We start from the raw sequence: 27,500 nt of genomic DNA, 5'->3' as shown, positions 1-27,500 counted from the left end.
AGCCTACCTGGTTAAATAAAGGTGAATTTAAAACATTTTTTTAAAGCGCACAGGCATAAAAGTTGATTTAAAAAAAATTCAAACTTAAGTCTACTGAAGTGAGACTTTGTCCTTGTGTTTCATGGCTATTTACATTGTTTGTTCACAAGCTAAGTTGTTTATCAGTGTTTGAGTTTCAACTGTTAGGGAAGAGAAGCCAACGCTTCTCATTGGTCAGACTCAGTCTCACAGGCACAAACATGACTCGAGTCGCGTTACCACAGTAACCTCCCGCAGGTAAACAGGTCTCCCGCAGGTCTTGTGATATTTTGGTTAAAAAGACTCAGGTCACAAAAAATGAAATTAAACAATATGCCACGTTACTTCTTACTGGTAATACATGTATTGTTTTAAAAACATTACAAAACATGCTCATCCATTTTTTTTGTGTGTTTTGTTGGTGTAATTTTTATTTAAAAAATACATGTTTTGGTTGGTAAAAATTCTGAGTGGCTGGTGGATTTTTAGATCTACCTGCAACAGTGTCTGGTGGACCAAAAAAGTCAATTTTATGCCCTGGTGATCACAATGTTGATACTTTGTTGGACTGTTAAACCCATGTTATCATGTATCTTGGGTCTTTTCCTAGGAGTTCTCAGAGGAAGACTACCTGGCCATAGTCAACGGCTGGAGTGACAAACTACAACGCTGCAGTACTGGGGACCAACGCTGGGGCCTTTTCCACGCAACAAGGAACTGAGGAGAAAAGATAGGAAAATATCCCTTCAGGAGGGAGAGTTCAGTGCCTGGGCCCAGCCACACTGCTTTCAGATCAACTAGAGGAGATTACCAGGCGCCAGTACGCCAAAATCTGAGAGTACATACACTGAGGCAATTACAGATTGTCAAGTATTTTATTTGAAGTGAGAAATTGTCCCTATCCAAGGACCAGTCCAACTTTAGTTTTTATCTTTAATATCTATTGATTGAGAGGTGAAACGGATTCCTGTTTCTTACTTTACTTTTAATTATGTTTTATTTTATTTCACCTTTATTTAACCAGGTAGGCCAGTTGAGAACAAGCTCTCATTTACAACTGCGACCTGGCCAAGAATAAAGCAAAGCAGTTCGACACAAACAACAACACAGAGTTACACATGGAGTAAACAAACATACAGTAGAAAAAAAGTCTATATACAGTGTGTGCAAATGAGGTAAGATAACGGAGGTAAGGCAATAAATAGGCCATAGTGGCGAGGTAATTACAATATAGCAATTAAACACTGGAGTGATAGATGTACAGAAGATGAATGTGCTTTACTTTACTTATTTTACTTTGTTTAAATACTTTACTTTAAAAAAAATATTATAATAATTTTATTGAACCAAACTGAATTTGATTAAAACATTTTAACTTTGTGTAAAGTTGACAATATTACTGTCTTGTTATCAAAGGTGAATGTGCATCCTTTCCCAGTCTGTACTATCAACATACCATAGTTTGATAAGTTTTACAATTAAATGTTTGAAAACCTCCGGCTTGAATTAGTATCTGTCCGTCCGTCTTGCTGTCTCAGCCTCATTGTTCTGCCTACATGGTATAAAATACCACTGTATTTACTTGTATTTACCTACGTCTACCACTAGGTAGTAGTAGTAGAAGAGGTAGGCTAAGAATAAAATCTGATATTCAGTACATTTTAATAGCAGAATTATATTGAGTCTCAAATGGAACCCTGTTCCCTATACACAGTGTTGGGGAGTAACTGATTACATGTACCAAAAAAAAAAAACTGTTATCAGTGATGGTACTTGCAAAAAGTACTGCAATCAGATTACATGCACTTTGTGGAAAAACTAGATTACTTCTTGGATTACATTTAAATTCAGAAAGGATGTTTCTGAAAAAATACATAATGTCACCTTTCAGTTTTGTCAATGACATTCAATTCAGCTCTGAAAAAAGGAGAAAGTTTATGTTTGTTCCACCTGAGAAAGTCTGACCTCACTATGATGACACACCAAATTATGACCACCAATCAGAGAGCACTGTCATCATAGTGGTCTCTGATTGGTGGTCATCATTTGGTGTGTCATCATAGTGGTCTCTGATTGGTGGTCATCATTTGGTGTGTCCTCATAGTGGTCTCTGATTGGTGGTCCTCATTTAGTGCGTCATAGTGGTCTCTGATTGGTGGTCATCATTTGGTGTGTCATCATTTTGGACAGTTAACTAGTAGCTGTAACGGATTACATTTACAATGTAACCTAGGCAACCCGGACAGTGTAGTGCCTATGTAGTGCACTAGCTTTGACCAGAGCCCTATAGGGAATAGGGTCCCTTTTGGGACACAGACCACTTCTCTTATCATCTCTCCTTTCTGTCTGCCCCTGTCCCATTCCACTCAGCATCACAATAGGCCAGCTAATGGTCAGGTGTGCTGTTCTGTCCCCAAGCTGTTTCTCAACAGGCCAGCTAATGGTCAGGTGTGCTGTTCTGTCTCCAAGCTGTTTCTCAACAGGCCAGCTAATGGTCAGGTGTGCTGTTCTGTCCCCAAGCTGTTTCTCAACAGAACAGCTAATGGTCAGGTGTGCTGTTCTGTCCCCAAGCTGTTTCTCAACAGGCCAGCTAATGGTCAGGTGTGCTGTTCTGTCCCCAAGCTGTTTCTCAACAGGCCAGCTAATGGTCAGATAGTCAGTTTGCTAATGTATCTTGGTTAGGTTCATTCATACACCCCCTTCCTACCCTATCTCTCCCCTTCTTACTCCCCCTTCTTACTCCCCCTTCACAGGGCCATTCTCACCTCCTCCTACCCCTGGTAACACCTCAGGTCTCATTGGGCATGTAACCCCCAGGACCAATCACTGGCTGGGAAAACACCCCCCCTCTATCCTGAATCAACTGAGACCCCACCCCCCACACCTATACATACATCCATGATAAATTAGATTGCAGAATTTGAGACTTTTACATTGTAGTATTTAAGCTCACTCCAGACACTGAAACCGATAGACTTGTGTTCAGTAAAGTGTGCTTCCTGCTGCTGGACTTGCCACAGAGGACGATTCTTCTTCTTCTGGCTGTTTGATGGTAAGTGTCTTGTCATTTGTTTTGGTGGTTGTTCTTCTTCCTAGATCTATGTTGAAGCTAGTAAAACATGTAGCTTACTGTACATGATAAATGGCTGATGTAAACATGTTAGTCTTAAACTAGAAATCATCCTCAATGGAGATTGGAGAATCTCTATTGAATAGTTTCTTAGTCCAGGAACAGGCTTAATGTGGGTCTGGGATACAGCCACAAATAATCATTCAAAACATGTTGTTAGCAGAATGGATACACTGTCATAAAAATAATTTTAAAAAGTTTACCTCAACAACTATAAAAGTGTACCTCACCTTTGACCTTTGACCTTGTGTCTCTCTTGTTCCAGTAGTCGTTACAGAGAAACGGACACTTTTACTGAGGGACAAAATGGCCTCTTGGTCCTTCTTCCAAGAAGAGGATTTCCTGTGTCCCGTGTGCTATGATATCTTCAGGGATCCCGTGGTTCTCTCTTTCAGCCACAGTGCCTGTAAGACCTGCACGGAGGAGAACTGGAAGTATAAAGACGGGAGTGTCCAGTCTGCAGGAAGAGATCCTACATGCCTTTCCCAGCAGTCAGCCTCACTCTGAAGAGGCTGTGTGAGGGGTTCCTACACGTGGGAGATCTACCTATGATAATTAATGTGCCCCAAATTACACCTTATTCCCGTTTTAGTGCACTACATTTGTCCAGAGTCCATAGGGATGAGTATATATTATTTAAATAGTCAAATCAATCAATCCCACAGGAGAGAAGCTCCAGAAATGCAGAGCCTGGGTGTGAGAGGCTCTGTGGTCAACACAAAGCGGAACTCAAACTCTTCCTTCTGCAGGATGAACAAGCCTGTCTGTTTGGTGTGTCGCGACTCAAGACGACACACAGGACACAAGTTCTGTTCCATAGATGAAGAAGTCACCCTCCCGGGTGGCGCAGTGGTCTAGGACACTGCATCGCAGTGCTAGCTGCGCCACCAGAGTCTCTGGGTTCACGCCCAGGCTTTGTCGCAGCCGGCCGCAACCGGGAGGTCCGTGGGGCGACGCATAATTGGCATAGCGTCGTCCGGGTTAGGGGTTAGGGAGGGATTGGCCGGTAGGGATATCCTTGTCTCAGTATGTAAAAAAAGTAATAAAATGTATGCACTCTACTGTAAGTCGCTCTGGATAAGAGCGTCTGCTAAATGACTAAAATGTAAAATGTAAATGTAAGTCCAGGACGAGGAAGTAGGACAGGAAATAGTGTATCGGGCTGTATTCAATCCGTAACGCTGAAGATCTGCTTTATAAGCGCTGCATATAATATGACGGCGCAATCTGTAGTTATCTTCACATTTTAACGCAGATCTTCCGCCATACTTTGGCGATACGGATTGAATCAGCCCATAGCCTATCTGAGATATTTGAAGGTAGAATCGGTAATATGGCGTCATTATACACAGAGAGGTGAGTTACTTCCTGGCTACAGAAACCAACAACAACATTATTCAAATCAGCCAATGTCTGTCCCTATTGGCTCTTCCCAATGTGGGCGTGTCTCAATGTATGTAAGCAGGAAGTCGCCTCAGTATGTTCAATGATGTCATATTACTGAATCTACCTTTAAATTACAAGGGATTGAGTTGCTTTGACTTATTGCAATCAATATTGCTTATAACATTAATATTGTATAACTTTGCAATTCTTTGAGTTGACTTTACTCAATTCATTTACTGAGTTAGATAGTTATGTTTTACTGTGTACAAAGAGCCATTCATGTGTTTGTCTGATTCCAGGAGAGAGTAAAGGCTGAACTGGAGCCCCTGAAGGAGAAGCTGAGACTTTACACTGAAGCCAAACTAACCTGTGGTCAAACAGAAAAATACACCATGGTAATTATACAGGATGACATTGGGAAGCAGTCTGTCTGTTCACTTAGAGGTTAATACTTGATTTATGTGATATTCATAGATATTTGGTGGGTGGGGTTTCCAGACACAGGCTGCAGAGACACACGAGGAAATCAAGAAAGCGTTTTAACATCTTCATCAGCTTCTCGTGAATGAAGAGGAGGCCGGGATAGACACTCTGATAGAGGAAGACGAGGAGAAGATGTGGATGGTAAAGGAGAAGATTAAGGAGATTAGCAAAATAATCTCGACTCTTTCAGACAAGATCCAAGCTGTAGAGGAGCATCATGTTATCTTTCTGCAGAGATACAAGGCCATTCTACACAAGGCCATTCTACACAAGGCCATTCTACACAAGGCCAGGTAAATGACCTGCCTCCTGTCTCTCCTCTTCTTCTCTGCTCTTCTTTCCTCTTCTTTTCTCCTCTTCGTCTGTCCTCTTCTGCTCCATTCCTGACACCTCAGAGAGGTTCAACCTCTATGACGGGATCCTGGGCTCTGAGGGCTTCGATTCGGGAACACACACCTGGGACGTGGAAGTTAGGAATGAATATCTCCAGAGATACGACTACAGCAGTGACTGGGCCCTGAGGGTGGTGGAGGAGTCTGTGTCCAGGAAGGGCGTGATAGAGAAGCGAGGCTGGAGATTAGAACAACATGGAGGAGTTTACACCGTACGCTCCGTCCCCGAACCTCTCATCACCCTCTCATTGTAGCTGAGACAGGAGCCCCTGAGGATCAGAGTGACTTTGGACTTGGAACGGAGGAACGCTGACCTTCTCTGATCCGCAATACAACGAACATCTCCACACGTTCACATACACCTTCACAGAGAAAGTCTTTCCGTATCTGAGCAGTGGGTGTGAGACCTTTACTTTGAGGATCTTGCCAGTGAATGTCAATGTAGCGGCTGAACAGCCCAGATGACACCTCTGTGTACCACCTTTCGCATATTAAAATCTCATTATTTGTTTTGAATTTTTTTGTACATTTCGGAGAGTTTAATTTCAAACCCACTTTTAGCACAGATTTGAAGTTAACGAAACTATTGATTGTTAAAGATTCCTGGACTCTTTATTTGAGCCTGATACACCTGAACCAAACAAACAACCGTTACATTCAGACAGTCTGCGTCCTCTATCTCTCTGTACCACCCAGTATAACATAGTCTGTGTCCCCACAAGGCTCTGGTCAAAAGTAGTGCACCATATAGGGAATAGGGCTCTGATCAAAAGTAGTGCACCATATAGGGAATAGGGCTCTGGTCAAAAGTAGTGCACCATATAGGGAATAGGGCTCTGGTCAAAAGTAGTGCACCATATAGGGAATAGGGTGTCATTTGGGACACCGGCTCTGTCACTGTCGTACACCGTGGCAAAATGATGCCTCATATTGACCTGTATTAGTCCATGACACAATCTGACCATCAGACAGTAAACACGCATTACAGAAGGTTACGTGTAGACTATGAAAGCATTTCTTTATTTAGACAAATAGGAAGTAGGAAGAGAGAACACTAGAGAAACCTGTCGGTGGAAAGTGGAGAGGAGACATTCTCACAAGTACAGAAGGAACACTACTTGCGATATAGAAACGTCCACCAAAGAAGGTAAAAGTCTGATGATGGTCCTTTAAATCTGCATTGATACAGGAGTGTTATTCTACTGTATATTCCTCGAGGATTTGAAAATCCATTAATTATGTCTATCAAAATACATTCACTACAATGTAGATGCTCAGAATGCTGTCTGTCTCTCTCTATTCCTCCCCCACTCCCTTTCTCTCTCTCTCTTTCCAATTCATATTCTTCCGCCCAGCTTTCTCTTTCCCTCCGCCCTGTGTAAACCTTCTATGCTGTGTGTGTGTGGTAACTACTGGCTGTTGAATATACATGAGCTACTCGAGAGCTGCCTCATTGAGCCCTATAGCTTCACAGTATACGTACATAGTAATGTCGGAAGTAGAATGGGCATCTTAAAACAAGGTTCCACCCATGGAATTAGAACCAACTCATTCTAATTCTACAGTTCCAGTTCCATCTTGATAGGCTACTTCCTTCGTGGGAAGGCCATCCCTGTCCCATCTCTGATCTGAAGTCTATTGACACTCAGGGTTTCTTAGGCTTGCGCTTGTCTTTGACCTTATCCTTAGCAGCAGCAGCAGCCGCTAGCACCTTGATGGTGGTGGAGGTGGTTCTGGAGCCTTGCAGGTTCTGGGCGGTGCAGGTGTAAGTCCCTCCGTCCACCTCCCTCACCTCATCCACCAGTAGGACGGTCTGGGACTGCTGCCTCCCCAGACCCCCTCCGTCCGGATGAACACTGTCCTGAGTGTACAGAGGCCTGCCGATCTGCCGATCACACAACCACAACACAGACACACAACCACAGTCAGACACACAACCACAGTCAGACGCACAACCACAACACAGACACACAACCACAGTCAGACATACAAACACAGCACAAAGAAACAAGCAGGTTACAATTGTAGCCTCTCTGTACTGTATGTAGCCTCTCTGGTACTGTATGTAGCCTCGCTGTACTGTATATAGCCTCTCTGTATGTAGCCTCTCTGTACTGTATGTAGCCTCTCTGTATGTAGCCTCTCTGTACTGTATGTAGCCTCTCTTTACTGTATGTAGCCTCTCTTTACTGTATGTAGCCTCTCTGTACTGTATGTAGCCTCTCTGTACTGTATATAGCCTCTCTGTATGTAGCCTCTCTTTACTGTATGTAGCCTCTCTTTACTGTATGTAGCCTCTCTTTACTGTATGTAGCCTCTCTGGTACTGTATATAGCCTCTCTTTACTGTATGTAGCCTCTCTTTACTGTATGTAGCCTCTCTTTACTATATGTAACCTCTCTGTACTGTATATAGCCTCTCTGTATGTAGCCTCTCTGTACTGTATATAGCCTCTCTGTATGTAGCCTCTCTGTACTGTATATAGCCTCTCTGTATGTAGCCTCTCTGGTACTGTATGTAACCTCTCTGTATGTAACCTCTCTGTACTATAGGTAGCCTGTCTGTACTATATGTAGCCTCTCTGGTACTATATGTAGCCTCTCTGGTACTATATGTAGCCTCTCTGGTACTATATATAGCCTCTCTGTATGTAGCCTATCTGGTACTATATGTAGCCTCGCTGTACTGTATATAGCCTCTCTGTATGTAGCCTCTCTGTACTGTATGTAGCTTCTCTTTACTGTATGTAGCCTCTCTGGTACTGTATGTAGCCTCTCTGGTACTGTATGTAGCCTCGCTGTACTGTATATAGCCTCTCTGTATGTAGCCTCTCTGTACTGTATGTAGCCTCTCTGTACTGTATGTAGCCTCTCTGGTACTGTATGTAGCCTCTCTGGTACTGTATGTAGCCTCGCTGTACTGTATATAGCCTCTCTGTATGTAGCCTCTCTGTACTGTATGTAGCTTCTCTTTACTGTATGTAGCCTCTCTGGTACTGTACGTAGCCTCTCTGGTACTGTATGTAGCCTCGCTGTACTGTATATAGCCTCTCTGTATGTAGCCTCTCTGTACTGTATGTAGCCTCTCTTTACTGTATGTAGCCTCGCTGTACTGTATATAGCCTCTCTGTATGTAGCCTCTCTGTACTGTATGTAGCCTCTTTCTACTGTATATAGCCTCTCTGTATGTAGCCTCTCGGGTACTGTATGTAGCCTCTCTGTATGTAGCCTATCTGTACTGTATGTAGCCTCTCTGTACTGTATGTAGCCTCTCTGTACTATATGTAGCCTCTCTGTACTGTATGTAGCCTCTCTGTATGTAGCCTTTCTGGTACTGTATGTAGCCTCTCTGTACTGTATGTAGCCTCTCTGTACTATATGTAGCCTCTCTGTACTGTATGTAGCCTCTCTGTATGTAGCCTCTCTGGTACTGTATGTAGCCTCTCTGTACTGTATGTAGCCTCTCTGGTACTGTATGTAGCCTCTCTGTACTGTATGTAGCCTCTCTGTACTGTATGTAGCCTCTCTGTATGTAGCCTCTCTGGTACTATATGTAGCCTCTCTGTACTGTATGTAGCCTCTCTGGTACTGTATGTAGCCTCTCTGGTACTGTATATAGCCTCTCTGTATGTAGCCTCTCTGGTACTGTATGTAGCCTCTCTGTACTGTATGTAGCCTCTCTGTACTGTATGTAGCCTCTCTGTACTGTATGTAGCCTCTCTTTACTGTATGTAGCCTCTCTGTACTGTATGTAGCTTCTCTTTACTGTATGTAGCCTCTCTGTACTGTATGTAGCTTCTCTTTACTGTATGTAGCCTCTCTGGTACTGTATGTAGCCTCTCTGGTACTGTATGTAGCCTCTCTGGTACTGTATGTAGCTTCTCTTTACTGTATGTAGCCTCTCTGGTACTATATGTAGCCTCTCTGGTACTGTACGTAGCCTCTCTGGTACTGTACGTAGCCTCTCTGTACTGTATGTAGCCTCTCTGGTACTATATGTAGCCTCTCTGGTACTGTATGTAGCCTCTCTGGTACTGTACGTAGCCTCTCTGGTACTGTACGTAGCCTCTCTGTACTGTATGTAGCCTCTCTGTACTGTATGTAGCCTCGCTGTACTGTATGTAGCCTCTCTGGTACTATATATAGCCTCTCTGTATGTAGCCTCTCTGGTACTGTACGTAGCCTCTCTGTATGTAGCCTCTCTGTACTGTATGTAGCCTCTCTGTATGTAGCCTCTCTGTACTATACTGTACGTAGCCTCTCTGTATGTAGCCTCTCTGTACTGTATGTAGCCTCTCTGTACTGTATGTAGCCTCTCTGTATGTAGCCTCTCTGGTACTGTATGTAGCCTCTCTGTATGTAGCCTCTCTGTACTGTATGTAGCTAAGTGTATAGCTTCTGTCAAGAGGTTTCTCATCATATAGCAGGAGGTAGAGTATTGCACTTGTCCTGTAATCCTGCTCTAGCTATTGATAGGATAAATGGCAGACCCAGTTAGCACAATGACATACCTGTTGCCCAGGGTACTCCCAGGTGAAGTCTATGACCACGTCCTGTTCTCCAATCACAGTACAGCTGACCTGTAGGTTCTGACCAATGGCCACAGAGTTGGAGGATGCCTGGATCACTGGGGTTGGGGGCGCCACCGGGTCTGACAGCAGGGGACAACACAGATAGCCATAAGACTCCTGAACAGCTAATCAAATGTCTACCCTGACTATTTGCATTGTATATATATATAATCAAATTTTATGTGTGGACTGCTGCAGTGTGTGCTAATTAATTACTTAAAAATCATACAATGTGATTTTCTGGATTTTTGTTTTAGATTCCGTCTCTCACAGTTGAAGTGTACCTATGATAAAAATTACAGACCTCTACATGCTTTGTAAGTAGGAAAACCTGCAAAATCGGCAGTGTATCAAATACTTGTTCTCCCCACTGTATATACACTGCTCAAAAAAATAAAGGGAACACTTAAACAACACAATGTAACTCCAAGTCAATCACACTTCTGTGAAATCAAACTGTCCACTTAGGAAACAACACTGATTGACAATACATTTCACATGCTGTTGTGCAAATGGAATAGACAAAAGGTGGAAATTATAGGCAATTAGCAAGACACCCCCAAAAAAGGAGTGATTCTGCATGTGGTGACCACAGACCACTTCTCAGTTCCTATGCTTCCTGGCTGATGTTTTGGTCACTTTTGAATGCTGGCTGTGCTCTCACTCTAGTGGTAGCATGAGACGGAGTCTACAACCCACACAAGTGGCTCAGGTATTGCAGTTCATCCAGGATGGCACATCAATGCGAGCTGTGGCAAAAAGGTTTGCTGTGTCTGTCAGCGTAGTGTCCAGAGCATGGAGGCGCTACCAGGAGACAGGCCAGTACATCAGGAGACGTGGAGGAGGCCGTAGGAGGGCAACAACCCAGCAGCAGGACCGCTACCTCCGCCTTTGTGCAAGGAGGTGCACTGGCAGAGCCCTGCAAAATGACCACCAGCAGGCCACAAATGTGCATGTGTCGGCATATGGTCTCACAAGGGGTCTGAGGATCTCATCTCGGTACCTATTGGCAGTCAGGCTACCTCTGGCGAGCACATGGAGGGCTGTGCGGCCCCACAAAGAAATGCCACCCCACACCATGACTGACCCATCGCCAAACCGGTCATGCTGGAGGATGTTGCAGGCAGCAGAACGTTCTCCACGGCGTCTCCAGACTCTGTCACGTCTGTCACATGTGCTCATGTGCTCAGTGTGAACCTGCTTTCATCTGTGAAGAGCACAGGGCGCCAGTGGCGAATTTGCCAATCTTGGTGTTCTCTGGCAAATGCCAAACGTCCTGCACGGTGTTGGGCTGTAAGCACAACCCCCACCTGTGGACGTCGGGCCCTCATACCACCCTCATGGAGTCTGTTTCTGACCGTTTGAGCAGACACATGCACATTTGTGGCCTGCTGGAGGTCATTTTGCAGGGCGCTGGCAGTGCACCTCCTTGCACAAAGGCGGAGGTAGCGGTCCTGCTGCTGGGTTGTTGCCCTCCTACGGCCTCCTCCACGTCTCCTGATGTACTGGCCTGTCTCCTGGTAGCGCCGCCATGCTCTGGACACTACGCTGACAGACACAGCAAACCTTTTTGCCACAGCTCGCATTGATGTGCGATCCTGGATGAGCTGCACTACCTGAGCCACTTGTGTGGGTTGTAGACACCGTCTCATGCTACCACTAGAGTGAGAGCACCGCCAGCATTCAAAAGTGACCAAAACATCAGCCAGGAAGCACAGGAACTGAGAAGTGGTCTGTGGTCACCACCTGCAGAATCACTCCTTTTTTGGGGGTGTCTTGCTAATTGCCTATAATTTCCACCTTTTGTCTATACCATTTGCACAACAGCATGTGAAATGTATTGTCAATCAGTGTTGCTTCCTAAGTGGACAGTTTGATTTCACAGAAGTGTGATTGACTTGGAGTTACATTGTGTTGTTTAAGTGTTCCCTTTATTTTTTTGAGCAGTGCATATATGTATATATAACAGTCAATATGTCTGCCAGTCCACCCATCAAGGAACGTTGACTTGACAAGGAACGTCCGCACCAGTCATTTTAATTCTATGAGTCGGCCACCCCTGTGAGTCGGCCACCCCTGTGAGTCGGCCACCCCTGTGAGTCGGCCACCCCTGTGAGTCGGCCACCCCTGTGAGTCGGCCACCCCTGTGAGTCGGCCACCCCTGTGAGTCGGCCACCCCTGTGAGTCGGCCACCCCTGTGAGTCGGCCACCCCTGTGAGTCGGCCACCCCCTTGAGTCGGCCACCCCCTTGAGTCGGCCACCCCTTGAGGGCCACCCCTGTGAGTCGGCCACCCCTATGAGTCGGCCACCCCTGGAGAAGAGGCTAGCTCTTGTTTAAGGTACAAATCCATGGGCTTACAGTTGACGTATATGAGCATGTACTTGACGGAGCTCTGCCTGAGGTTTCCAAGGCTGGCCACGCAGTACAGCTCCCCGGCGTGGTGCAGCTTGGGCCGGTGGATAGTGAATCCCTGTTTAACGTTAAACGTGATCTCCGCCCCGTCCACCGCCACTTCTACCGGGGGAAACTCCCGGTGCAGAGACACCTAAGGATGACCAGGTGAGTTAATGACTTTATAGTGAGTGGAGATCATATCCTTGACTATAGTGTCCATTTTAGGCAGTTTTGGGAAAAAGTACCCAATCGTCATACTGTAGTAAAAGTAAAGAAACCTTAATAGAAAATGACATTAAAGTCAAAGTCACCCAGTAAAATACTACTTCAGTAAAAGTCTAAAAGTATTTGGTTGTAAATATACTTAAGTATCAAAAGTAAATGTAATCGCTAAAATAGACTTAACAATCAAAAGTATACCATTTTCTTGTTTTTAAAATGTACGGATAGCCAGGGGCACACTCCAACATTCAAACATCATTTACAAACGAAGCGTTTCTGTTTAGTGAGTCCTCCAGATCAGAGGCAGTAGGGATGTTCTCTGTTTAGTGAGTCCTCCAGATCAGAGGCAGGAGGGATGTTCTCTGTTTAGTGAGTCCTCCAGATCAGAGTCAGGAGGGATGTTCTCTGTTTAGTGAGTCCTCTAGATCAGAGGCAGGAGGGATGTTCTCTGTTTAGTGAGTCCTCCAGATCAGAGGCAGGAGATGACCAGGGATGTTCTCTGTTTAGTGAGTCCTCCAGAACAGAGGCAGGAGATGACCAGGGATGTTCTCTGTTTAGTGAGTCCTCTAGATCAGAGGCAGTAGAGATGACCAGGGATGTTCTCTGTTTAGTGAGTCCTCTAGATCAGAGGCAGGAGATGACCAGGGATGTTCTCTGTTTAGTGAGTCCTCTAGATCAGAGGCAGTAGAGATGACCAGGGATGTTCTCTGTTTAGTGAGTCCTCTAGATCAGAGGCAGGAGATGACCAGGGATGTTCTCTGTTTAGTGAGTCGTCCAGATCAGAGGCAGTAGAGATGACTAGGGATGTTCTCTGTTTAGTGAGTCCTCCAGATCAGAGGCAGTAAGGATGACCAGGGATGTTCTCTGTTTAGTGAGTCCTCCAGATCAGAGGCAGTATGGATGACCAGGGATGTTCTCTGTATAGTGAGTCCTCCAGATCAGAGGCAGTAGGGATGACCAGGGATGTTCTCTGTTTAGTGAGTCCTCCAGATCAGAGGTAGTAGGGATGACCAGGGATGTTCTCTGTTTAGTGTCCTCCAGATCAGAGGCAGTAGGGATGACCAGGGATGTTCTCTGTCTAGTGAGTCCTCCAGATCAGAGGCAGTAGGGATGACCAGGGATGTTCTCTGTTTAGTGAGTCCTCCAGATCAGAGGCAGTAGAGATGACCAGGGATGTTCTCTGTACAGTGAGTCCTCTAGATCAGAGGCAGTAGAGATGACCAGGGATGTTCTCTGTTTAGTGAGTCCTCCAGATCAGAGGCAGTAGGGATGACCAGGGATGTTCTCTGTTTAGTGAGTCCTCCAGATCAGAGGCAGTAGGGATGACCAGGGATGTTCTCTGTTTAGTGAGTCCACCAGATCAGAGGAAGTAGAGATGACCAGGGATGTTCTCTGTTTAGTGAGTCCACCAGATCAGAGGAAGTAGAGATGACCAGGGATGTTCTCTGTTTAGTGAGTCCTCCAGATCAGAGGCAGTAGGGATGACCAGGGATGTTCTCTGTTTAGTGAGTCCTCCAGATCAGAAGCAGTAGGGATGACCAGGGATGTTCTCTGGATAACTGTGTGAATTAGACCATGTTCCTGTCCTGCTAAGCATTCAACATGTAACGAATACTTTTGGGTGTCAGGGAAAATGTATGGAGTAAAAAGTACATTATTTTCTTTAGGAATGTAGTGGAGTAAAAGTAAAAGTTGGCAAAATGGTAAATTAAAGTACAGATACCCCAAAATACTACTTAAGTGGTCATTTAAAGTATTTTCACTTAATTATTTTACGCTACTGATATTAGGACGGTTTCAGCCTCAACAAGGAGTTGAGGCTGTCCTAATTTGGACACCGTAGGTGTAACGGGGTAGAACCTTCAACCTATTTTGAACGGACCCTTGTTGATCTGCCTACGTCAGGTGAATGTGATTGTTCATTAACCTTTTACTGCAGTGGGCTAAATCAGGGTCACACAGAGTGTTTCTGGGTAGTCTTAAACAAATCTACTTTGAAACAAAGTGTACACCTCACACACATGGTTATGGGCTTAAGAAAAGAAGACACCTGGACCATGTCAGATATAGAGATGAAATGGATTCAATTTTGAGTTTGCATCCCAATATTACACTTTATATACATCACAGAGGACTGAAATATAACAAAAACCATTTGACATAGAAACACCAGATGTTCGTTTTTTTATTTTGTATAATGTTGATTAATTATGAAAAATATAGGTAATTTGACTACATACACGGGAGGCGTAAATCACTGGAATGACAGCGATCCTAAAAACGTGTGGCACAAAACAAACAAGACCTCATAGTGACTAGGTGCAAAGAACTGAAGTAAAAAGTCTTTGGCCAGTGTAGGCCATCATTGTAAATAAGAATTTGTTCTTAACTGACTTACCTAGTTAATAAAACATGTGTTATGTTTAGCTCAGTCCTGAGGACCTCACCTGACGTGTAGACCCGGTGATATAGTACAGCTACCGCAATAGGATTTTGTGTATTTAGCCACATAAATTGTAGCACATTATGAGAAAATAGTCAAATATGATAGGCCCATGGTCAAATGTGCTTATGACAAGGCTTGTAATGCATTATAACTGTGTCCCAATGCATTATATACCTCTATAGCTGTTAAGTAAAGTTTTTCAAAGCAAAAATGTACATTCAAAGAGGTAATTCTGTATTATCTAATCTAATCCCACCAGGTCTGTTCTGAACTCACCTTGGCGTCAGGTGATGTCACCTGACAGGGGAGGACTGTTGGCCAATTGGTCCTCAGCTGGATGACCTCATAGTAGGAGGAGGAGGGGACAAACAGCTCCTGTGGGTCTGGGGGGAGGGGCAGACAACTGTTATACTGTGCGGCTCATATGACGCCCTATTTCCTATATAATGCACTATTTTTGAACAGAACCCTATGGGCCCCTGGTCAAACGTACTGCACTATACAGGGAATAGGGTGGTATTTGGGACCTGGTGATTACACGGGCTTGTGTCTCAGTTCATCCTATTCCCAACCGCAATGTAATGCATTTCTTTGGTCAAAGAATGGGTCTTTTGGCCCTGGTCAAATGTAGTGCCCTACATATAAACTAGGGTGCCTTTTGGGACGTAGCCATGGTAACAACTCCAATGTCAGGAGGCCGGAACTTAGTACCAGGGAAGAAGACAAAGACTTTGACAGCCTTGTCATACACCTTCCTGCAGTCCCTGTCTTCACAGTACATGGGGAAGCAGGTGTATTCTCCAGTGTCTGCTCCTGTAGAGTTGGACAGGGTCAGGGTGCCATACCGGTCATGCTGCACCGTCCTGTACGAACACAAAGAAACAAGAGTCCCTCACAGCAGAGTCGCACAGGCCTACCTACAGCATCTCTGTACAAACAGAGAGGTGAGAAATGAGTCCCTCACACCAGAGTCACACAGGCCTACATACAGCATCTCTGTACAAACAGAGAGGTGAGAAATGAGTCCCTCACACCAGAGTCACACAGGCCTACATACAGCATCTCTGTACAAACAGAGAGGTGAGAAATGAGTCCCTCACACCAGAGTTACACAGGCCTACATACAGCATCTCTGTAACAAACAGAGAGGTGAGAAATGAGTCCCTCACACCAGAGCCACACAGGCCTACATACAGCATCTCTGTACAAACAGAGAGATGAGAAATGAGTCCCTCACAGCAGAGTCACACAGGCCTACATACAGCATCTCTGTACAAACAGAGAGGTGAGAAATGAGTCCCTCACACCAGATGTGCACAAAGATTTTTTCTTTAACGAGTCCGACGCGAAGGATACACTGCTGTCGCGGGAACGAGCCCATATCCCCGACGGAGGAAAAAGGGGGGCGAGGTCGGGCTGCCTTCTGAGAATTCGTAGGCGGGTGAGTAAACCTCCACTACCATCCCTACTATTGATCAAGACTATCCGGAAGATTAAACTACCAACGGGACATCAAAAACTGTAATATCTTATGTTTCACCGAGTCGTAGCTGAACGACGACACGGATAATATTGAGCTGGCGGGATTTTCCATGCACCGGCAGGACAGAGAAGCTATGTCTGGTAAGACGAGGGGGGGGGGGGGGGTGTGTCTATTTTTAAATAACAGCTGGTGCGAGATGTCTAATATTAAAGAAGTCTCGAGGTATTGCTCGCCTGAGGTAGAGTACCTTATGATAAGCTGTAGACCACACTATCTACCGAGAGAGTACTCGATATTATTTGTAGCTGTCTATTTACCATCACAAACTGATGCTGGCACTAACACCGCACTCAACGAGCTGTACAAGGCCATAAGCAAACAAGAAAATGCTCATCCTAGTGTCCGGGGACTTTAATGCAGGCAAACTTAAATCAGTTTTACCTAATTTCTACCAGCATGTTAAATGTTCAACAAGAAACAAAAAAAACTCTAGACCACATTTACTCCACACACAGAGAGACGTACAAAGCTCTCCCTCACCCTCCATTTGGCAAATCTGACCATAACTCTATCCTCCTGATTCCTGCTTACAAGCAAAAACGAAAGCAGGGAGTACCAGTGACTCGCTCACTACGGAAGTGGTCAGATGACGCGAATTCTATGCTACAGGACTCTTCTGCTAGCACCGACTGGAAAATGTTCCGGGATTCATACAATGGCATTGAGGAGCATACCACCTCAGTCATCGGCTTCATCTATAAGTGACTACACCTCAACGTTCAACACCATAGTGCCCACAGCTCATCACTAAGCTAAGGACCCTGAGACTAAACACCTCCCTCTGCAACTGGATCCTGGACTTCCAGACGGGCCGCCCCCAGGTGGTAAGGGTAGACAACAGCATGTCTGCCATGCTGATCCTCAACACGGGGGCCCCTCAGGGGTGCGTGCTCAGTCCCGTCCTGTACTCCCTGTTCACCCACGACTGCGTGGCCGCGCACGACTCCAACACCATCATTAAGTTTGCTGACGACACAAGAGCTGTAGGCCTGATCACCAACAATGATAAGACAGCCTATAGAGAGGTCCGAGAACTGGCAGTGTGGTGCCAGGACAACAACCTCTCTCTCGATGTGAGCAAGACAAAGGAGCTGATCGTGGACTACAGGAAAAGAGGGCCGAACAGGCCCCCATTAACATCAACGGGGCTGTAGGGGAGCAGGTTGAGTATTTCAAGTTCCTTGGTGTCCACATCACCAACGAACTGTCATGGTGTCAGAGAAAAGCCCAAAACATTGTCAGAGATTCCAGTCACCCTAGTCATACACTGTTCTCTCTGCTACCGCACAGAGAGCGGTACCGGAGCGCAATGTCTAGGACCAAAAGACTCCTTAACAGCTTCTACCCCCCAAGCCATAAGACTGCTGAACAATTAATCCAATAGCCACCCAGACTATTTACAATGACACCCCCCCTCCCCCCACCCCTCCAATTGTTTTTATACCTCTGCTACTCACTGTTATTATCAATGCATAGTCACTTCACCCCTACCTACATGTACAAAATGACCTCGACTAACCTGTACCCTGCACACTGACTCGGTACCGGTACCCCCTGTATATCGCCTCTTTATTGTTATTTTATTGTGTTACTTTTTTATTATTTTTTACTTTAGTTTATTTGGTAAAAATGTTCTTAACTCTTTCTTGAACTGAACAGTTGGTTAAGGGCTTGTAAGTCAGAATTTCATGGTAAGGTCTACTACACCTGTTGTATTCGGCGCATGTGACAAATAAAGTTTGATTTGATGACTCAGCAAACTAATATTGGACTATCCTGGCAAGATGTCATTTTTATTATTTAAGTTTTATACAGGCAAGTCAACGTTGAGACAGGTCCCTTTTTCTAGTGAGCCCTTGTTGCCGTGGAGCCCTGTTTCCGTGGCACCCGGTCTCATCACATCGTCAAGGCCCCGGAGTCTCACCTGAGTCTCCCCTCGTCGTCCTCCTCCAGGTAAACAGGAACGCCCCACTCAACAGGGTTCCCTTTACACCTCAGCTCCAGGGTGTCACCCGACCGGATGCTCAGACTGTCCCCAACACGCTGGAACTTCCCCTTGTTCACCACCTACGGTATAAACCAGGAAGGAGAAACACGCACGGCAGTTTACCTTTAGTGGTCATTATGTTAAAACAAAAGAGAAGCACTCACACTGTTTTTCGCTAGTATCACTTATTTTTGTTCAAGCTTCGTCAGAGCTTTTGTGAATGTTTTGTAATTTGCACTTATTAGTAGACATTGCTCCACCAACATCCGTTGATTGTGTCAAATATCTCAAACATAGAAGTGTTTTTTGATTTGTGTTCATAATGTTTATCTTTAATTTAGACTATGTATATGTACAGATGTTATGACGATGCCAATCTGCTTCAAGATTATGAAAACGCAAAACAAGGCTTTCTCTCTCAAATCATTTGAAATAGTCTTCAATCTTACCTGTGTCAGGTGAACAGGTCCCTGGTTGACTGCTGCTGGGGGAGCCAGGGCTGCTTTAGCCTTGGGTTTGGTTGTGGCTTTACCTGCTCCCCTCACTGGCTTACCCTTACTGGATTTGGGCTTACGGTCTGGTGGGGTGGTTCGTCCATCCTGCTCATCCTGCTGGCACTGTCCTGCAGAGCAAGTATCCAATATTGAATTTGTATTCTTTGAAATACACTTAACCATAGTCACAGGCGCAGTGTGCTCCAGTTCAATGCAACAAATATAAGCATGAAGAGTCTCATGTTGATTTGATGTTAGATTAAAACATTGCAGTATGCCATTGGTAACCATACTTGGGCAATAACAGGAATATTCTGCAAATGGAATTTACTATACAGACAGACAACATGAGGTGAAACCAAATGAAATGTAACTAACTCAAGAAATGCCATCAAAGTTCACAATAAGTCAGAGTACTGCAACCATCCAGTAATCTCCTCCTGTACCTCATTAGCCTAGTGTATGTTCAGGAATGCACATTATCCACAGCCACACAGAGAGGAAATAAAGTCACTTACCAAACTCCAGGATTAACCCACAGATGAGGAAAGCCCCCAATAACACCAGCCTCAACCTCTCCCCTGAGCCGTTTACTGCCACCATGGCTCCTGTGATGTACAGACCAATGAACCCACCGACTGACTGACCGCAGGATTATCAGTTCACAAGGTTCACAACCGCAGTACAACAGCGAAGGCAACAAGGAGTGAAAGACATGAAAATGAAAGAAGGGGGTAAAGAGAGAAGGAGAGAGGGAGGGAGAAGAAGGTTTGCTGCGTCACTGCGAAATGAGTGGTTAGCTGTTTAGCCAAATCACACACATTCCTCTACTGACCAAAAGAGAATGAAAGAAAGAAAAGAGAGAGAGGGAGAGAGAGGCAGATAGAGGGGGAGAAGTATAGAGAGAGAGAAAGAGAGAGGCAGATAGAGGGAGAAGTAGAGAGAGGGAGAGAGAGGGGCAGATAGAGGGAGAGCGCGAGAGGGAGAGCGAGGGAAAGGGGGAGAGAGAGAGTCTCCCCAAATTCTTCCTGTGGTGCTCAATGGAGCCATTCAGGGGCCTGTGGTCCAATCAGGGGCCGGGAATGGAGGCCCCTCCGCCCTGCTATGTCTGGGACTGCTGAGACTGTTTATTTAGCTGGAGAAGTGGAGTGAGAGAGAGAAAAAGCTTTGCATAGTAGCAGTGGCCCTCTGAACTACCTTGAAGATGTAAATAACAGTTGTCATTGTGTTGATGTTAAGGTGTTTTGGTTAGGTTAGACTATTTGTTTAGCTGGTGAAGTGATGTAAGAAGAGCACGGCAGGTTGGCAGTGGCCCTCTGAAGTACAGAAGCGATATCTTTTAAAAGTAAACAACAGGGTCCTTTCTAATACTCTTTTCATTAGATTTAGTTTGTTTAGCTGGAGAGGTGGGATAAAGAGAGAGAAGCGTGATCAACCTGAACTACCGTGCCGCATACCTTGAAGAATACAGTATACTCTATAACAGTTTTTCCTAAAGGTCTTGTGTTTTTACCCACATACACAAAAGCTCCTCTGAGGTTGTAACTAAATGGATCGGATGTTTCTAGGAGTAAAGTATTGCACCGTTTAGGAAACAGAAAGCTAACAACAATTGTGTTTTTAACGCAGTGTTGGGGAAGCTACTCCGAATAGATGGTTTACCAAGCTACCAATTACTTACACTGGAAGAAGTTAAGCTACACTAAAGCTACTTTTTAAGAAAAATATAGTTTACTGAACTTAAGTCACTTTAAAAAAGTAGTTCAATACATCAAAACTACTTCCTGATAAATTATCATATCTAAATCTAAAACGTCATAGAATACAACTTGCAAGAACAGATCGATCTGGGAGTCAGACGTTAACAGAATGTGTAATTCAGTCTGTGGAACACAACAACAAATGTTTCAAGTGAGGATGGTCTGATGGGGGAAAATATTATTGCCTACTTCACCCATATTTTCTTTAGTTTTTGCTAAAACAGTGGTGTGTAGTTCCAGTAGTTAGCTACACCGCTACATGGTAAAACAGTAATTAACTACTGAAAACACTACCTAGATTAGAATTTAGTTCAACTACCACCAAGCTACTGCTAAATATAGTTAAACGTCCACCAAGCTACTGCTAAATATAGTTAAACGTCCACCAAGCTACTCCTAAATGTAGTTCAACTACCACCAAGCTACTGCTAAATATAGTTAAAGGTCCACCAAGCTACTGCTAAATATAGTTAAACGTCCACCAAGCTACTCCCAAATATAGTTAAACGTCCACCAAGCTACTGTTAAATATAGTTCATCTACCACCAAGCTACTGAAAAATATAGTTCAACTACCACCAAGCTACTGTTAAATATAGTTCAACTACCACCAAGCTAATGTTAAATATAGTTCAACTACCACCAAGCTACTGTTAAATATAGTTCAACTACCACCAAGCTACTGTTAGATATAGTTCAACTACCACCAAGCTACTGTTAGATATAGTTCAACTACCACCAAGCTACTGTTAAATATAGTTCAACTACCACCAAGCTACTGTTAAATATAGTTCAACTACCACCAAGCTACTGTTAAATATAGTTCAACTACCACCAAGCTACTGTTAGATATAGTTCAACTACCACCAAGCTACTGTTAGATATAGTTCAACTACCACCAAGCTACTGTTAAATATAGTTCAACTACCACCAAGCTACTGTTAAATATAGTTCAACTACCACCAAGCTACTGTTAAATATAGTTCAACTACCACCAAGCTACTGTTAAATATAGTTCAACTACCACCAAGCTACTGTTAAATATAGTTCAACTACCACCAAGCTACTGTTAAATATAGTTCAACTACCACCAGGCTACTGCTAAATATAGTTCAACTACCACCAAGCTACTGCTAAATATAGTTAAACTACCACCAAGCTACTGTTAAATATAGTTCTACTACCACCAAGCTACTGTTAAATATAGTTTAACTACCACCAAGCTACTCCTAAATATAGTTCAACTACCACCAAGCTGCTGTTAAATATAGTTCAACTACCACCAAGCTACTGTTAAATATAGTTCAACCACCACCAAGCTACTGTTAAATATAGTTCAACTACCACCAAGCTACTGCTAAATATAGTTCAACTACCACCAAGCTACTGCTAAATATAGTTCAACTACCACCAAGCTACTGTTAAATATAGTTCAACTACCACCAAGCTACTGTTAAATATAGTTCAACTACCACCAAGCTACTGTTAAATATAGTTCTACTACCACCAAGCTACTGTTAAATATAGTTTAACTACCACCAAGCTACTCCTAAATATAGTTCAACTACCACCAAGCTGCTGTTAAATATAGTTCAACTACCACCAAGCTACTGTTAAATATAGTTCAACTACCACCAAGCTACTGTTAAATATAGTTTAACTACCACCAAGCTACTCCTAAATGTAGTTCAATTACCACCAAGCTACTCCTAAATGTAGTTCAACTACCACCAAGCTACTGTTAAATATAGGTCAACTACCACCAAGCTACTGTTAAATATAGTTCAACTACCACCAAGCTACTGTTAAATATAGTTCAACTACCACCAAGCTACTGTTAAATATAGTTCAACTACCACCAAGCTACTGTTAAATATAGTTCAACTACCACCAAGCTACTCCTAAATGTAGTTCAACTACCACCAAGCTACTGTTAAATATAGGTCAACTACCACCAAGCTACTGTTAAATATAGTTCAACTACCACCAAGCTACTGTTAAATATAGTTCAACTACCACCAAGCTACTGTTAAATATAGTTCAACTACCACCAAGCTACTGTTAAATATAGTTCAACTACCACCAAGCTACTGTTAAATATAGTTCAACTACCACCAAGCTACTGTTAAATATAGTTCAACTACCACCAAGCTACTGTTAAATATAGTTCAACTACCACCAAGCTACTGTTAAATATAGTTCAACTACCACCAAGCTACTGTTAAATATAGTTCAACTACCACCAAGCTACTCCTAAATATAGTTCAACTACCACCAAGCTACTCCTAAATATAGTTCAACTACCACCAAGCTACTGTTAAACATAGTTCAACTACCACCAAGCTACTGCTAAATATAGTTCAACTACCACCAAGCTACTGCTAAATGTAGTTCAACTACCACCAAGCTACTGTTAAATATAGTTCAACTACCACCAAGCTACTGTTAGATATAGTTCAACTACCACCAAGCTACTGTTAAATATAGTTCAACTACCACCAAGCTACTGTTAAATATAGTTCAACTACCACCAAGCTACTGCTAAATGTAGTTCAACTACCACCAAGCTACTGTTAAATATAGTTCAACTACCACCAAGCTACTCCTAAATATAGTTAAACGTCCACCAAGCTACTGTTAAATATAGTTAAACGTCCACCAAGCTACTGCTAAATATAGATAACCTACTAGTTGAACTGCATGTGGTTCACTACTCCCCAGCACTAGTCTAACGTGTTTTTTTATGAATGGTACTGTATGGAAGGCCTAATGTAATATCTTACTCATTCATGACACAGTAACATCATACTCATGTGGAGGCCTCTGTTTATGGAAGCAAATAGCTGCCATCAATCAAGTTAAATGGTATATGCTTCCATACCTATAAATATTGATTTGTTCATTATAATATAGGTATTCGAATAGATAACAGCATAGTAATAAAGAAAACTCTTACAGTTTGAACTCTAAATTATCAGTGGTGAAAAAAAGTACCCAATTGTCAAACTTGAGTAAAAGAAAAGATAGCTTAATAGAAAATGACTTAAGTAAAAGTGAAAGTCACCCAGTAAAATACAACTTGAGTAAAAGTCAAAAAAGTATTTGTTTTTAAATATACTTTAAGTATCAAAAGTAAATGTAATTGAAAAAATGTACTTAACTATCAAAAGTTAAACTAAAATAATAAATATTTTCAAATTCCTTTTTTTAAGCAAATCAGACGGCACGATTTTCTTTTTTTACATTTTATTTACTGATAGCCAGGGGCACACCCCAACATTCTGAGATAATTTACAAACGAAGCATTTAAAAATACTTTGTGATGGAAACTATGATGGAAAATCCTTGAGATCAGTTAGCACACAGGGAGATAAGAGTTCATAAAGGCACTTCTGTGGAAAGACGTGACCTGAACATGCCGGAATAACATCAAAGCCACCCATATCTACAAATGTACTGCCCTTTTCCACCTATGGTCCAAGCAATCTTTATTTTATCACAACGTACACATATCAATGCTTTCTATTGCATAGAAGATGAAAGTACACATCTTTGTTTTAAACCTGCATGGAATATATGGGGTAATTAAATAGTAGAGTATTGTAATGTATCCTGTATGGGGTAATTAAATAGTAGAGCATTGTAATGTATCCTGTATGGGGTAATTAAATAGTAGAGTATTGTAATGTATCCTGTATGGGGTAATTAAATAGTAGAGTATTGTAATGTATCCTGTATGGGGTAATTAAATAGTAGAGCATTGTAATGTATCCTGTATGGGGTAATTAATGAGTAGAGTATTGTAATGTATCCTGTATGGGGTAATTAATGAGTAGAGCATTGTAATGTATCCTGTATGGAGTAATTAATGAGTAGAGCATTGTAATGTATCCTGTATGGGGTAATTAAATAGTAGAGTATTGTAATGTATCCTGTATGGGGTAATTAAATAGTAGAGTATTGTAATGTATCCTGTATAGGGTAATTAAATAGTAGAGTATTGTAATGTATCCTGTATGGGGTAATTAAATAGTAGAGCATTGTAATGTATCCTGTATGGGGTAATTAAATAGTAGAGCATTGTAATGTATCCTGTATGGGGTAATTAATGAGTAGAGCATTGTAATGTATCCTGTATGGGGTAATTAAATAGTAGAGCATTGTAATGTATCCTGTATGGGGTAATTAAATAGTAGAGCATTGTAATGTATCCTGTATGGGGTAATTAAATAGTAGAGTATTGTAATGTACTGCATTCTACATGGTGCTTAATAAACTCTACTGTGTCTCAGGTCTAGATGTCTGTGCTGTGTGAGTACGCTAAACCTAGCTTTAGGAATGACTTGCTAAGCCATGATTATGGCATGACCTAGGTAACAACATGTGAATGGTTCTATTGTTCCCCATGAACACAGGGAGAATAAATGGCACGCTATGAATATGTCCCAAATTGCACCAGAGTCATATAGGCCCCAGTCAAAAGTAACACACTATATAGGGAATAGGGTGCTACATGGGATACAAGCTATGCTAGCTCTTTATCCCAGCTTAGCGCCGCCTACATCAGCGGCTTGGTCAATGGGAAACACTTGTGTTACAGTTTATGAATGACCTAAGTAAGAAGGCTTTGACGAAAACGGGATATGATCAAGTTTATTTGGGTTGTCATATACAGCATTGTATACATACACATTTTAATATTTACATTATGAAACAATAAAATGTCATTGTGGTAAAATCTTGAAATAAGCTATGCACTAGAAGGAAAACAATTTTTTTTTGGGGGGGGGGGGATTCATATCTACATTCTGCATCTACACACGTTAACATTTTGAAACATGTATTAAGCTGGACCCTATGAAATGGCACAATAAATCTATCTTGGATTTAAAACTTGCTTGCTTCCTGTTTCATTTCTTGGACAATCACAAGTTGACAAGTAGGGTAAAGCATAATACTAAGCTACCTGCCACGCCGTCATTGTAAATAACAATTAGTTCTTAACTGGCTTGCCCTAGTTAAATAAAGGTTAAATAAAAATGAAATAAAAAACTTTAGCACATCGTACAGTCACATCTTAGTTCACAGGAAACAAAAACTCAACTAAACTGGTTGAATGGACTCCAACATACTGTGTATATTTGTGACAAATTTAAAAAAAAAATATTAGCTAGGGTAATTCTCCTGAAGAAAATAAACTTGTATTCTTGCTTCAGCTATCCAAAAATGATTTTAATGGTAGTGAAGTAAGTTATAAATAACAAAAGTTGAATAACGTTTGATGCGACTAGCATAAACAGTTGAAGAGTAGTCAAATCCCAAGTCTACGACCCAGTTGAAGAGTAGTCAAATCCCAAGTCTAAGACCCAGTTGAAGAGTAGTACTATCCCAAGTCTACGACCATTTAATGTTCTGTATTTTATGTAGTCATAGTTCAAAAAGTATAAATAGTATCATTGTGATTTTCTCAAGCAACACGGTCAGCGAGCACACTAATAAGCCTGGACTATGTAGGAATACAGCAGTTGTTCTCGCTTTGGGCAGGCACACTAATACGCCTGGACTATGTAGGAACACAGCAGTTGTTCTCGCTTTGGGCAGGCACACTAACTTCTCTTACTGCTCTGAAAACATTTTCCCCTCGTCATGTTGTAATGGAAAAGTGATGATACATCAGGTAAACTGCTTCAACTTTAAATCTGATAAGTTGTTAGAGCTTGTTACATTAGTTGACATTATCTTGGGGTGTGGCCAGGCAATCTTTCATGGCCTCTGACTAATACAGAGAGAATAACTTTATCCTCTATGTTCCAACTGTCTTACAACATCAAGAGATGTAAAAGTAGATTAAATCACAATCTCTAAACTCATAACCCAATCTCACGTGGACTAAACAGCTGACTAAATCACCTCATAAAACTTGTAATGCATTTCCTTTGGACATTTCATCTTCTATCTATCCAAATACCTCATGACAAAACAATGAGAAAACAAAAATATATTTTATCAATCACAGTGATATCTCCTCATAAAATACATATTTTTAAAGTTGGAAAAAATACTGTGGAAATATACAGTGTTGCTTTGAACAACTACACTTGTTCAATCCTAGTGGTCCACAGACGTGGTTAGACAAAGTATAAACCAGCCTTTATTGGTACAAAATACACACTGTAACATCAGAACACCTCTCGCTCTCTCCTGTCCTGTCATCCCCAGTCCTGTCCTGTCCTGTCATCCCCAGTCCTGTCCTGTCCTGTCATCCCCAGTCCTGTCCTGTCCTGTCATCCCCAGTCCTGTCCTGTCCTGTCATCCCCAGTCCTGTCCTGTCCTGTCATCCCCAGTCCTGTCCTGTCCTGTCATCCCCAGTCCTGTCCTGTCCTGTCATCCCCAGTCCTGTCCTGTCCTGTCATCCCCAGTCCTTTTCTGTCAACTCCAGTTCTTGTCTGTCCCGTCCTGTCATCCCCAGTCCTTTTCTGTCAACTCCAGTTCTTGTCTGTCCCGTCCTGTCATCCCCAGTCCTTTTCTGTCAACTCCAGTTCTTGTCTGTCCCGTCCTGTCATCCCCATCTCTTATCTGTCAACTCCAGTTCTTGTCTGTCCCGTCCTGTCATCCCCAGTCATTTTCTGTCAACTCCAGTTATTTTCTGTCCTGTCCTATCAACTCCAGTTATTT

The 27,500-nt window shown here is 42.9% G+C and overlaps 2 protein-coding genes and 1 pseudogene across 2 annotated transcripts in view; 2 read left to right on the top strand and 1 right to left on the bottom strand.

The window, feature by feature from the left end:
• Positions 1–1,513, top strand: part of LOC129858521 (uncharacterized) — a 26,852-nt gene extending 25,339 nt beyond the window's left edge. Inside the window, exon 12 of the mRNA XM_055927826.1 lies at positions 629–1,513. Coding sequence (XP_055783801.1) covers positions 629–739 — 111 coding nt within the window. The 3' untranslated portion in view covers positions 740–1,513. The remainder of the gene's footprint in view (positions 1–628) is intronic.
• Positions 1,514–1,599: 86 nt separating this feature from the next.
• On the top strand, positions 1,600–5,925 carry LOC129858674 (zinc-binding protein A33-like; annotated as a pseudogene).
• Positions 5,926–6,401: 476 nt separating this feature from the next.
• On the bottom strand, positions 6,402–20,045 carry LOC129858520 (platelet-derived growth factor receptor-like protein). Its single transcript, XM_055927825.1, has 8 exons — positions 19,585–20,045; positions 19,022–19,194; positions 18,510–18,652; positions 15,754–15,905; positions 15,319–15,425; positions 12,339–12,525; positions 9,920–10,059; positions 6,402–7,294 (listed from the first exon to the last, which is right to left on the bottom strand). Exons 1-8 carry the CDS (start codon positions 19,667–19,669, stop codon positions 7,055–7,057), a joined length of 1,227 nt encoding a protein of 408 aa, XP_055783800.1. The 5' UTR covers positions 19,670–20,045; the 3' UTR covers positions 6,402–7,054.
• Between the last annotated feature and the right edge of the window lie 7,455 nt (positions 20,046–27,500).

The sequence above is a fragment of the Salvelinus fontinalis genome, chromosome 6 (genome assembly GCF_029448725.1).
Source record: "Salvelinus fontinalis isolate EN_2023a chromosome 6, ASM2944872v1, whole genome shotgun sequence".
NCBI classification, from domain to species: Eukaryota; Metazoa; Chordata; class Actinopteri; order Salmoniformes; family Salmonidae; genus Salvelinus; species Salvelinus fontinalis.
This window is presented reverse-complemented; position numbering and strand designations above follow the sequence as displayed.